General features: G+C 41.1%; 1 protein-coding gene across 2 annotated transcripts in view; it reads left to right on the forward strand.

Moving 5' to 3' along the window:
• The first annotated feature begins 2,101 nt into the window (after window positions 1–2,101).
• LOC109893035 (carbonic anhydrase 4) overlaps window positions 2,102–13,173 on the forward strand; it is a 31,518-nt gene continuing 20,446 nt past the window's right edge. The window contains exon 1 of one of the 2 annotated variants that reach the window (XM_020486030.2): window positions 2,102–2,248. In XM_020486030.2, coding sequence (XP_020341619.1) covers window positions 2,185–2,248 — 64 coding nt within the window. In that variant the 5' untranslated portion in view covers window positions 2,102–2,184. The remainder of the gene's footprint in view (window positions 2,249–13,173) is intronic. The other variant, XM_020486029.2, reaches the window with a different exon arrangement.

Raw genomic sequence — 13,173 nt, forward strand, 5'->3', positions numbered from 1 at the left:
GGAACGTAGCTAAATCAGTTTGGACGCCTTGCCGGAGTTTGGCTGTGGTTCCAACAAATTGTTCTATTGCAAAAAGCTCTGTGTTTGTTTCGTCTAATGACCTTTCCTTGACACAATAGTACCATATTTACTTTATTTTGGTATTTTTATTTTTGAAAGCATTTCTCAAGGAGACGACAGCAGGTTAACTAACTGGTTTGTTTTAATGGTACAGATAGCTGCTTTAACAACATGGAAACTATTTAAATATCAGAACAGGGACATGTCCATTAGATAAAGATAATGAGATTTATTTGTTTGTAAATGAATGAACTAAAGATTTAAAGATTTAACTTAAATATTGAGTTTGTATGGTTGTCATGGTTATCCATTGCATAATAACTTTTGGGGTCTTTTCACACGATGTTGATTAAGGCAAAACCTTAAGGAGGAGGTTGTGGAACCCAGATATGTAATATAATACATAGTTATCTGATTCTGTACTAGTGGCTAAAACCTGTCACTTAGCAAATAATTGTGTAAACAAATTCAATGCACTGTAAAAGGTCAAGGGTTAAAATAAAAAAGATTATCTATATCATGGATGTGCTTCCCATCTCCATTCTCTGTTTGATGTTTTTATGACGTTATATTATCTCCAGACTAAGCTTTTCGGTGCCCACCTGCTTCAGAAGTATGATTTGAGCATTGTATATTAGTTCACCTTTGGGCAGGCTTTGGGGTTTTGAACAAAACAGGATTTGAGTTCAGACTACCACCACCTGGCCCTCTCTACCCATCCAGGTCCCAGACAGGAGGCTGGCATGTGGAGTGGGGATCTCTTGCCATCCCTCAAAAGGTAACTATATCAAGGACAAGGACATCATCATTCAATTGACATTTATATTGGTGTAAGGATAGTTAATTAGTTAACTTCATATTGCACATTCTAGTTGGCGAGGTCTTGTACTTGTTGTAGCCTCAGACGCTGGACAAGGTGCTGAAATGCTAGTAGTCTGACTGAGCAGGCAAGATGGCCTGAGAATGAATTGGATATGTCATTTTCGGGTTGATATCAGTTGAGAGATATTGGCAGTCTGCAGTTGATTATAAATGTCCCTTGGATCCTGTTTTTTTTCTTTATTTTTTTCACATGGTGCTACTGACAGAGTTCCCCCGGCTATGCCACATCCTAGTGAGAAATAATTTCCTGTATTTTCCAAATTGACCACAAGATGGTGGTGGGCTGAAGTTAATACCTTTCCTTCTGTATGTCTACTACAGTATGGCATTGACACAGTGCAGTAATAAAGGCCCCCACACAGACTGTGTTTCGTCACAGAATGCTTTGTAAGAAATTACTTCATGTCATTTTCTGACAGTGTGTCGGAGGTAGGGGATGTTTACATTCATACATGGCATTCAACTCAAGTCATATGACCTCTCTCATCTCTTGTCATGGCCTCTGAGGGGCAACTGTGTTCACAATACAAGTACTGTAGCAGTGAAACAGCCTGTTTATTTGTTTCCAGGTCTCAGAGACTGGACAATCAGGCTTTTACAGTATCATTTTATCTGTGTGTGTGTGTGTGTGCGTGTGAGTTAGTTATTAACTATCAGATGAGGTGACAACCTCCTTATCCTCTATATAGATGGAGGAATTTCTAATTGGACTTTAACATAAAACAAGTCGATGCTCCATGGCTGAGATTACGTTTTATCACCCAGATCCAGGTCAGTTAAATAAAGGGGTCATGGGGAAACATATTACCCACACCCTCCTCATTCCAGAGGGGGAATAGCTCAGATTCAGAACAATGGACACACACACACACACAGATATATGTTTAAGTAATCAGAGGTGGTCAGTTGTCACTTTGTATAATGAGATATCTCTACCTGCATGGTGTTAGTTTAGTGGCAGTCTTCTCATACCTCCTGACAGTTGAACTGTCAATAAATGCCAGCATATTCATTATTGAAAATAATCTCATAATGAAAACCTCTGTAAATATGTGAGCAATTGATAGGCTATTAGAGGAGACGTTATTGGTTGGGATGTTTATTAGAAGTAATGCCCGAGTGGGAGGGGCCAGGGCTGTTAATAAAGTATAAGACCCCCTTAGAAGAAGAATGGATCACATTTAATAACGAACTCATTGTGTTCCCCTGCGCCGCTCGAGCCTGACAGAGACGCACTCCAAAATGCAGCGGCATCTAATCGTACCGATTTTTTTTGCATCCTTTTTGAAGATCTGCACCGGGGCAGGTGAGTCGATTTCAATTAATTGTGCTCGGAATTTAGAAGGAAAGGTATAATCTCTGTATAGGCTATATATTAAATTAATCAGATTTGTGCATATTTTTCAATTGTCAACTGACACAAATAGGTGTTTAATACATTTGGGAGAATCGAAAAAAGCTTGATAAGTAAAAATGAGCTCATTGTAAATTCAAAACAAATGTAAAAAATTTTTTTTGTTTATTTGCAGTTTAAATTGATCAAATACCCTGAAGTAAACATGCTACAATGTTCTCATTTCCTACCACTGAGTTGAAACTGTCAGTGTCCTGCATATTACAGATCACATGAACTTGGTGAGGGGATCACTTTACATCCATTGATCATTCTAGCCGATAAAGTTTATGCATGATCCACCTGCTCATTTGTTACCCTCTGAAAGCATTTACATTGTTCTACATTTACATTTGCATTTACATTGTTGATGTTGTATTGAGGGTTTAGATTCGTTTAATTAAACAGCAACACATCTACTTCTTATTTCCTATGATATATCAAAAGCTATCAAACATTGGCTATTATATTATGTACAAGTCGACAAATAAAACCGTAAAAGTAATTGGTTGAAGTCAGTTTTAGCTGTTATATTTTTGTTATAGACTTCAAAAATGGCCTTTCATTTGGGAAGGTCCTGTTTTGGCATTTTATCCGGTGTCCTATTTGAGCATTTATGAAATTGATAACACTTCGCTGGCTAATTTAATATAAATAAAACATACGTTTGTAATCTATATGTAGGCTACTAGCGTACCCTATGACCACTACTAGCTTTGAACATCAAAGACATGCTCATATTCCACGCACCGCACTATCATCACCCCAAACGTGCGCATAAAATTCTCCCCAATAACTAACTGCCTTGTCGATAAGAGATTTCCCACGCATTTCACACGAGCATCACGGCATTGCTGGCAGGCTCTCATTCCCCCTGACGAGGAAAGCACAGTGAGTTCAAGGACATAAAAAGTGAGAGTCTCTGCCTGTCAGCAAATCAATATGCCAAAGGTGCTGGCACTGAGGTGTCAAAATGGTGTCCGGTAGATTATTCTGGGCTACTATTAAAAGAAAACGAACGGAGAAGCCCATCATATCATTTTTAGAATTGTATTTTGAAAAGGCTACGTTATATCAAGCAATCCCATTCATCTTCCACGTGCACCTGCATCATATGCGAAGTTCAACGCGAGCCAATGAGAGGAACGTGCGTGTTAACCGCAGCAATCAACGAGACGCGGCTCCAGGAATAAGCGCTGCGTAAAAACGTAAAATCTTTAACCCGGCGAACGCAGATATCCTACAGGCCTAGTTTCATTGATAAAATTACGACACAATCCATGGTCTGTCTGTTTTCCCCAATGCTGAAATGGGTAATTCACAGGCTACACTGCATGCTCTACAGATGTTGAGAACAGGTGCTGTTGAAACTGGATACCATACCATTTGGATAAAGATTGCATTCACAAACGTAACTGATCATGCTACATTTGTTTTGCATCTGATAACAAGACACCTAGAGCTTTTGAAATGCAAGAGAAATGCCATAATGTATTATTCCAGCCCATGCGCAATTTAGATTTCCAATGAACCATTTAATTTCTGTTTAAAAAATTGTAGCAAGACTGCCCAAATGTGCCTAATTGGTTTATTAATACATTTTCAAGTTCATAACTGTGCACTCTCCTCAAACCATAGCATGGTATTCTTTCACTGTAACAACTACTGTAAATTGGACAGTGCAGTTATAGATTAACCAGAATTTAAGCTTATATCAGATATGTCTATGTCCTGGGAAATTTTCTTGTTACTTACAACCTCATGCTAATCGCAATTGCCTACGTTAGCTCAACCATCCCGAGGTAGAGGTTTAAAATACCTGCGCACTGAATTCTCCCCTGCTCTTCCAGGTGGTCGTTCCCTTTGCATTCCAAAAGACACACATGACCTCAGTGCACAATCACTTGGCCATGACATACCCATCTGCATTGTTGATTATTATGGCCCCTTTGAATTAGCACTATGTTCCAGTTTAGAGCAAGCTACCTATGTTTTTTTATTTGTTTTATTTCAGCTTTATTTAACCAGGTAGACCTACATACCATGTAAAATGTGGAGTGTTGTTGTGTAAGCCTACTCATAGAGAACACAATGACATACATGTCCTGAGATCTCTCTCACTGTCTTTTTTTAACATACCTTAAAACCTCTTTGGGCTAGGGGACAGTATTTTCACATCTGGATGAAAAGCGTGCACAAAGTAAACTGCCTGTAACTCAGGCCCAGAAGCTGAGGATATGCATATAATTGGTAGATTTGGATAGAAAACACTCTAAAGTTTCTAAAAATGTTAACATAATGTTGGTGGGGCTTTCTCCTATAGAGCTCCATTTTTATGGAACGGTCTGCCTACCCATGTCAGAGACGCAAACTCGGTCTCAACCTTTAAGTCTTTACTGAAGACTCATCTCTTCAGTGGGTCATATGATTGAGTGTAGTCTGGCCCAGGAGTGGGAAGGTGAACGGAAAGGCTCTGGAGCAACGAACCGCCCTTGCTGTCTCTGCCTGGCCGGTTCCCCTCTTTCCACTGGGATTCTCTGCCTCTAACCCTATTACAGGGGCTGAGTCACTGGCTTGCTGGGGCTCTCTCATGCTGTCCCTGGAGGGGGTGCGTCACCTGAGTGGGTTGATTCACTGTTGTGGTCATCCTGTCTGGGTTGGCGCCCCCCCCCCCCTTGGGTTGTGCCGTGGCGGAGATCTTTGTGGGCTATACTCAGCCTTGTCTCAGGATGGTAAGTTGGTGGTTGAAGATATCCCTCTAGTGGTGTGGGGGCTGTGCTTTGGCAAAGTGGGTGGGGTTATATCCTTCCTGTTTGGCCCTGTCCGGGGGTGTCCTCGGATGGGGCCACAGTGTCTCCGGACCCCTCCTGTCTCAGCCTCCAGTATTTATGCTGCAGTAGTTTATGTGTCGGGGGGCTGGGGTCAGTTTGTTATATCTGGAGTACTTCTCCTGTCCTATTCGGTGTCCTGTGTGAATCTAAGTGTGCGTTCTCTAATTCTCTCCTTCTCTCTTTCTTTCTCTCTCTCGGAGGACCTGAGCCCTAGGACCATGCCCCAGGACTACCTGACATGATGACTCCTTGCTGTCCCCAGTCCACCTGGCCATGCTGCTGTTCCAGTTTCAACTGACCTGAGCCCTAGGACCATGCCCCAGGACTACCTGACATGATGACTCCTTGCTGTCCCCAGTCTACCTGGCCATGCTGCTGCTCCAGTTTCAACTTCCACCTGACTGTGCTGCTGCTCTAGTTTCAACTGTTCTGCCTTATTATTATTCGACCATGCTGGTCATTTATGAACATTGAACATCTTGACCATGTTCTGTTATAATCTCCACCCGGCACAGCCAGAAGAGGACTGGCCACCCCACATAGCCTGGTTCCTCTCTAGGTTTCTTCCTAGGTATTGGCCTTTCTAGGGAGTTTTTCCTAGCCACCGTGCTTCTCCACCTGCATTGCTTGCTGTTTGGGGTTTTAGGCTGGGTTTCTGTACAGCACTTTGAGATATCAGCTGATGTACGAAGGGCTATATAAATAAATTTGATTTGATTTGATTTGATTTGATTTGGTGAGTATAAGATAACTGATATGGCAGGCCAAAACCCGAGGACAAACCATCACAAATAAAACATTCCAATGGTTGTCATGGTTATATTATGAGGCGGAATCCTCCCAGATTGCAGTTCCTAGGGCTTCCACTAGATGTCAACAGTCTTTAGAAAGAGTTTCAGGCTTGTTTTTGGAAAAATTAGCTAGAATTTGTAGTTTTTCTAAGTGGCTCCCATTTTGTCTGTAGTGTTTTCATGCGCTTGGATGAGCGCGTATTCTTTGTTGTTTATCTCCGGTAAAGACAATAACGATTCTCCGTCTTAAATTTGATCATTTATTTACGTTTTAGGGTACCTGAGGTTTGATTATAAACTTTGTTTGACTTGTTTGGAGAAGTTTATTGGTAACGTTTGGGATTAATTTTGTATGCATTTTGAAGGAGGGAAACCGGTGGATTAATGAATGAAGCATGCCAGCTAAACTGAGTTTTTGCAGTTATAAAGAAGCTCTTTCAAAAGGACCATTTGTGATGTGTCTGGGACCTTTTGGAGTGCCAACAGAAGAAGATCTTCAAAGGTAAGGCTTTTATTATATCGCTATATCTGACAGGCACCTGCCTGGTTGTAAAAGCCTTTTTGAAATCTGAACATATCTGGGATCTTTAAATTTAGATCATGAAACATGGAGCTTTACATGTTGCGTTTATATTTTTTTTCAGTGTGTGTATATATATATATATATATATATATATATATATACAGTGCCATGCGAAAGTATTCGGCCCCCTTGAACTTTGCGACCTTTTGCCACATTTCAGGCTTCAAACATAAAGATATAAAACTGTATTTTTTTGTGAAGAATCAACAACAAGTGGGACACAATCATGAAGTGGAACGACATTTATTGGATATTTCAAACTTTTTTAACAAATCAAAAACTGAAAATTTGGGCGTGCAAAATTATTCAGCCCCCTTAAGTTAATACTTTGTAGCGCCACCTTTTGCTGCGATTACAGCTGTAAGTCGCTTGGGGTATGTCTCTATCAGTTTTGCACATCGAGAGACCGAAATTTTTTCCCATTCCTCCTTGCAAAACAGCTCGAGCTCAGTGAGGTTGGATGGAGAGCATTTGTGAACAGCAGTTTTTTCCCATTACTCCTTGCAAAACAGCTCGAGCTCAGTGAGGTTGGATGGAGAGCATTTGTGAACAGCAGTTTTCAGTGGGGTGAACAGGCAGTAGTGGCTCGGGTGGTTGTTGTCCTTGATGATCTTTATGGCCTTCCTGTGACATCGGGTGGTGTAGGTGTCCTGGAGGGCAGGTAGTTTGCCCCCGGTGATGCGTTGTTCAGACCTCACTAGGCGGTGATACAGCTCTCGATTGTGCATCTGTAGAAGTTTGTGAGTGCTTTTGGTGACAAGCCAAATTCCTTCAGCCTCCTGAGGTTGGCAAATAATATTCACATTTTTGGTGACTTTAATATTCACATGGAAAAGACCACAAACCCACTCCAAAAGGCTTTTGGAGCCATCATCGGCTCAATGGGTTTTGTCCAACATGTCTCCGAACCTACTCACTGCCACAGTCATTCTCTGGACATAGTTTTGTCCAGTGGAATAAATATTGTGGATCTTAATGTTTTTCCTCATAATCCTGGACTATCGGACCACCATGTTATTACGTTTAAATTCACAACAAATAATCTGCTCAGACAACCAACCAAAGATCATCAAAAGCCATGCTATAAATTTCCGGACAACCCAAAGATTCCTAGATGCCCTTCCAGACTCCTTTCAACTACCCAAGGACGTCAGAGTACAAAAATCAGTTAACCACCTAACTGGGGAACTAAATGGTTAAGAAGGTCAACTGACTGGTTAAATAAAGGTGAAATAAAAATGTAAAAAATCAAATGTAACCTTGCGTAAAACCGTAGATGCTGTCGCACTCCTGAAAACAAAAAAACATTTGTCATAAAATCTAGCTCCCTGGTATACAGAAAATACCCGAGCCATGAAGCAAGTTCGCAGAAAATTGGAACGGAAAGATGCTACACCAAACTGGAAGTCTTCCGATTAGTTTGGAAAGACAGTACCGTTCAGTATCGAAGAGCCTTCACTGCTGCTCGATCATCCTATTTTTCCAACTTAATTGAGGAGAAGAAGAACAATCCGAAATGTCTTTTTGGTACTGTCGCAAAGCTAACTAAAATTGAGCATTCCCCAAGAGAGGACAGCTTTCACTTCAGCAGTGATAAATTCATGAACTACTTTGACAAAAAGATCATGATCATTAGAAAGCAAATTACGGACTCCTCTTTAAATCTGCGTATTTCTCCAAACTGCCAGGACCTAGGGTCAATGGAGACACTCATGTTTTTTAACACTATATCTCTTTACACATTGAGGAAATAGCCATGGCCTCTATAAACCTTCAAGCTGCATATTGGACCCTATTCCAACTGCACTGAAAGAGCTGTGCTTAGCCCTCCTATGTTAAACACAATAAACGGCTCCCTATCCACTGGATGTTTACCAAACTCACTAAAAGTGGCAGTAATAAAGCCTCTCTTGAAAAAGCCAAACCTTGACCCAGAAAATACAAAAAACTATCAGCCTATATTGAATCTCCCATTCCTCTCACAAGTTTTTGAAAAAGCTGTTGCGTAGCAACTCACTGCCTTCCTGAAGACAAACAAGGTATATTAAATGCTTCAGTCTGGTTTTAGACCCCATCATAGCACTGAGACTGCATTCGTGAAGGTGGTAAATTACCTTTTAATAAATTACCTTTTAATGGTGTCAGAACGAGGCTCTGCATCTGTCCTCATGCTCCTAAACCTTAGTGCTGCTTTTGTTACCATCGATCACTGCATTCTTTCAGAGAGATTGGAAGCCCAAATTGGCCTACACGAACAAGTTCTGGGCTGGTTTCGATCTTATCTGTTGGAAAGATATCAGTTTGTCTTTGTGGATGGTTTGTCCTCTGACAAATCAACTGTACATTTCGGTGTTCCTCAAGGTTCCATTTTAGGATCACTATTGTTTTCACTATATATTTTACCTCTTGGTGATATCATTTGGAAACTTAATTTTAACTTTCACTGCTATGCGGACAGCTGTACATTTCGATGAAACATGGTGAAGCCCAAAAATTGCCCTCCCTGGAAGCCTGTGTTTCAGCCATAAGGAAGTGGATGGCGGCAAATGTTTTACTTTTAAACTCGGACATAACAGAGGTGCTAGTTCTAGGTCCCAAGAAACAAAGAGACCATCTGTTGATGGTTGTAGAGTCGTCTCAAATAAAACTGTGAAGGACCTCGGCATTAATCAGGACCTTGATCTCTCTTTTGACAAACATATCAAGAATATTTCAAGGACAGCTTTTTTCCATCTTCGTAACATTGCAAAAATCTGAAACTTTCTCTCCAAAAATGATCCCTGCTTTTGTCACTACTAGATTAAACTACTGCAATGCTCTACTTTCATAAATAAACTTCATTTAGTGCTAAACATGGCTGCTAGAATCTTGACTAGAACTAAAACATTTGTGGATAAGGAAGAGTGTTTTGAATACTGATCCACCTTTCTGGTTATAACCTTTTTCGGGCAAGACAGATCTTCCAAAGGTGGGGGAGTGGCAATCTTTACCAAGAATCACCTTCAGTGCTCGGTTGTCTCCACCAAGTCTATCCCCAAACAATCTTATTCACTGGTTGTATGTATTAAACTTTCAAATAGCTCTTTGTTGACTGTTGCTGGGTGCTAGCGCCTTCCATCAGCACCGGCCTGTACCCTACCTGCCCTAAGCACACTCCTGGCCCCTTACACAAAATGCTGATTTTGTCCTGCAAGGTGACCTAAACTGGGACATGCTTAAACCACCTGACCAAGTCCTAAAGCAATGGGACTCCCTAAATATTTCTCAGATTATTACCAATTCCACAAGGTATGACTCCAAACACCCAGAAAAGGCTACTCTCCTCAATGTTATCCTCACAAATAATCCTGACAGGTATCAGTCTGGTGTTTTCTGTAATGACCTTAGTGATCACTGTTTAACAGCCTGTGTTCGTAATGGCTGCTCAGTGAAACTACCTGTCGTGATTTGTCATAGACGCTTGCAAAAAAACTTTAATGAGCAAGCCTTCCTTCATGAACTGGCCTCTGTAAAATGTTATAGAATCAGCTTGATCCCCTCTGTCGAGGATGCTTGGACCTTCTTTTTTGATATTCTCAGTAGTATTGTTAACAAACACGCCCCACGTAAAGAAAATTAGTTTTAAAAATAGGTTCAGCCCCTGGTTTGACCGTGATCTTGCAGAGTTACTCCACCTCAAGAATTACATTTGGCGAAAGGCTCGGCACACGCATACTCAGGCAAATGAGAAATAAGTGCACTCAGGCTATCCGGCAGGCCAAAGGTAGAACTAGGTTCTGGAAAATGATTAAAGACCTGGAGAATAAACCCTCCTCCTCACAGCTGCCCATGTCCCTTAAAGTTGATTATGTGGTTGTTACTGACAAGAAGCACATGGCTGAGCTCTTTAATCACCACTTCATTAAGTCAGGATTCCTATTTGACTCAGTCTGTTCCTCCTTGCCCGTCCAACATTTCTAATGCGACTATCCCCGATGCTTCTCCCTCTTTTTCCCCCGCTACAAAGTTTCAGCAGTCACTGAGCCTGAGGTGCAAGAGGAGCTCCTGAAACTTGACCCCAAAAAAACATCTGGGTCAGATGGTTTAGACCCTTTCTTCTTTAAGGTTGCTGTCCCTATCAGCGCCAGCCCATCTCCAACCTTTTAAACCTGTTTCTCCTATCTGGGCAGGTTCCCACTGCTTGGAAGGCAGCCACGGTTCATCCGTTATTCAAAGGGGGAGATCAAGCTGATTCTAACTGTTATAGGCCTATTTCTATTTTGCCTGTTTATCAAAATCATTGGAAAAACTTGTCAATAGTCAACTGACTGGCTTGCCCTTGATTCTAAGCAATGTTGTGCTGCTATTTTTATTGACTTGGCCAAAGCTTTTGATACAGTAGACCATTCCATTATTGTGGGCCTGCTAAGGAGTATTGGTGTCTCTGAGTGGTCTTTGGCCTGGTTTGCTAAGTACCTCTCTCAAAGAGTGCAGTGTATAAAGTCAGAAAATCTGCTGTCTCAGCCACTGCCTGTCACCAAGGGAGTACCAGTCTCAATCCTAGGCCCCACGCTCTTCTCAATTTATATCAACAACATAGCTCAGGCAGTAGAAAGCTCTCTCATCCATTTATATGCAGATGATACAGTCTTATACTCAGCTGGCCCCTCCCCAGATTTTGTGTTAAATGCTCTACAACAAAGCTTTCTTTAGTGTCCAACAAGCTTTCTCTACCATCTACCTTGTTCTGAACACCTCCAAAACAAAGGTCATGTGGTTTGGTAAGAAGAATGCCCCTCTCCCCACAGGTGTGATTACTACCTCTGAGGGTTTAGAGCTTGAGGTAGTCACCTCATACAAGTACTTGGGAGTATGGCTAGACGGTACACTGTCCTTATCTCAGCACATATCAAAGCTGCAGGCTAAAGTTAAATCAAGACTTGTTTTTTTCTGTCATAATCGCTCCTCTTTCACCCCAGCTGCCAAACTAACCCTGATTCAGATGACCATCCTACCCATACTAGATTACGGAGACATCATTTATAGATCAGCAGGTAAGGGTGCCCTCGAGTGGCTAGATGTTCTTTACCATTCGGCCATCAAATTTTCCAACAATGCTCCTGATAGGACACATCACTGCACTCTATACTCCTCTGTAAACTGGTCACCTCTGTATATCCGTCGCAAGACCAATTGGTGATGTTTATTTATCTCCTCTATGGCCAACATCCAGTGAAATTGTAGACTGCCAAATTCAAAAACAGAAATACTCATTATAAAAATGTATAAAATAAACACACAAGTGTTATACATCGGCTGAAAGATGAACTTCTTGTTAATCCAAGCGCTGTGTCAGATTTCAAAAAGGCTTTACGGCGAAAGCATACCATGCGATTATCTGAGGACAGCGCCCAGCAGACAAATCATTACAAACAGTTACCAGCCAAGTAGAGGAGTTACAAAAGTCAGAAATAGCAATAAAATTAATCACTTACCTTTGATGATCTTTATATGGTTGCACTTACAAGACTCCTATTTACTCAATAAATGTTAAATGTTTTTATATCCAAAAAAAGAGTTTTGTTCAGTAATCCACAGGCTCAAAGGCAGTCACAACAGGCAGACGAAAAATCCAAAAAGTATCAGAAAAGTTTGTGGAAACATGTCAAACGATGTTTATAATCAATCCTCAGGTTGTTTTTAGTCATAATAATCAATAATATTTCAACCGGACAATAACGTTGTCAATAAAAAAGGAAAACAAGAAGGCACTCTCTCGGTCGCACGCAGCAAACAGCTCTGGTGACTTTCCCAGACCACTCATTCAGAGTGGTCTTACTCCCTCATTTTTCAGAATACAAGCCTGAAACAATTTCTAAAGACTGTTGACATCTAGTGGAAGCCATAGGAACTGCAATTTGAGTCCTAACTCATTGGAATCTGTATAGGCAGTCAATGGAAAACTACAAACATAAAAAAATCCCACTTCCTGGATGGATTTTTCTCAGGTTTTCACCTGCCATACCAGTTCGGTTATACTCACAGACATTATCTTAGAGTGTTTTCTATCCAAATCTACCAATTATATGCATATCCTAGCTTCTGGGCCTGAGAAACAGGCAGTTTACTTTGTGCACACTTTTCATCCGGAGATTAAAATAGTGTCCCCTACCCTAGTGAGGTTATGAAACCCTCTTAGGCCTCGTCTTTTGAGTTCGCTGCGACTGGAACGAGCTGCAACAAACACTCAAACTGGACAGTTTTATCTCAATCTCTTAATTCAAAGACTCAATCATGGACACTCTTACTGACAGTTGTGGCTGCTTTGCGTGATGTAATGTTGTCTCTACCTTCTTACCTTTTATGCTGTTGTCTGTTCCCAATCATGTTTGTACCATGTTTTATGCTGCTACCATGTTGTTGTCATGTTGTGTTGCTACCATGCTGTGTTGTTGTCTTAGGTCTCTCTTTATGTAGTGTTGTGTTGTCTCTCTTGCTGTGATGTGTGTTTTGTCCTGTATTTATATGTTATTTTTTGAAATCCCAGCCCCCGTCCCCGCAGGCAGGAGGCCGTCATTGTAAATAAGAATTTGTTCTTAACTGACTTGCCTAGTTAAATAAATGTTACAGAAATAAATAAATGAAGGCTGATTT

This window comes from Oncorhynchus kisutch, linkage group LG6 (genome assembly GCF_002021735.2).
Source record: "Oncorhynchus kisutch isolate 150728-3 linkage group LG6, Okis_V2, whole genome shotgun sequence".
Taxonomy (NCBI): Eukaryota; Metazoa; Chordata; class Actinopteri; order Salmoniformes; family Salmonidae; genus Oncorhynchus; species Oncorhynchus kisutch.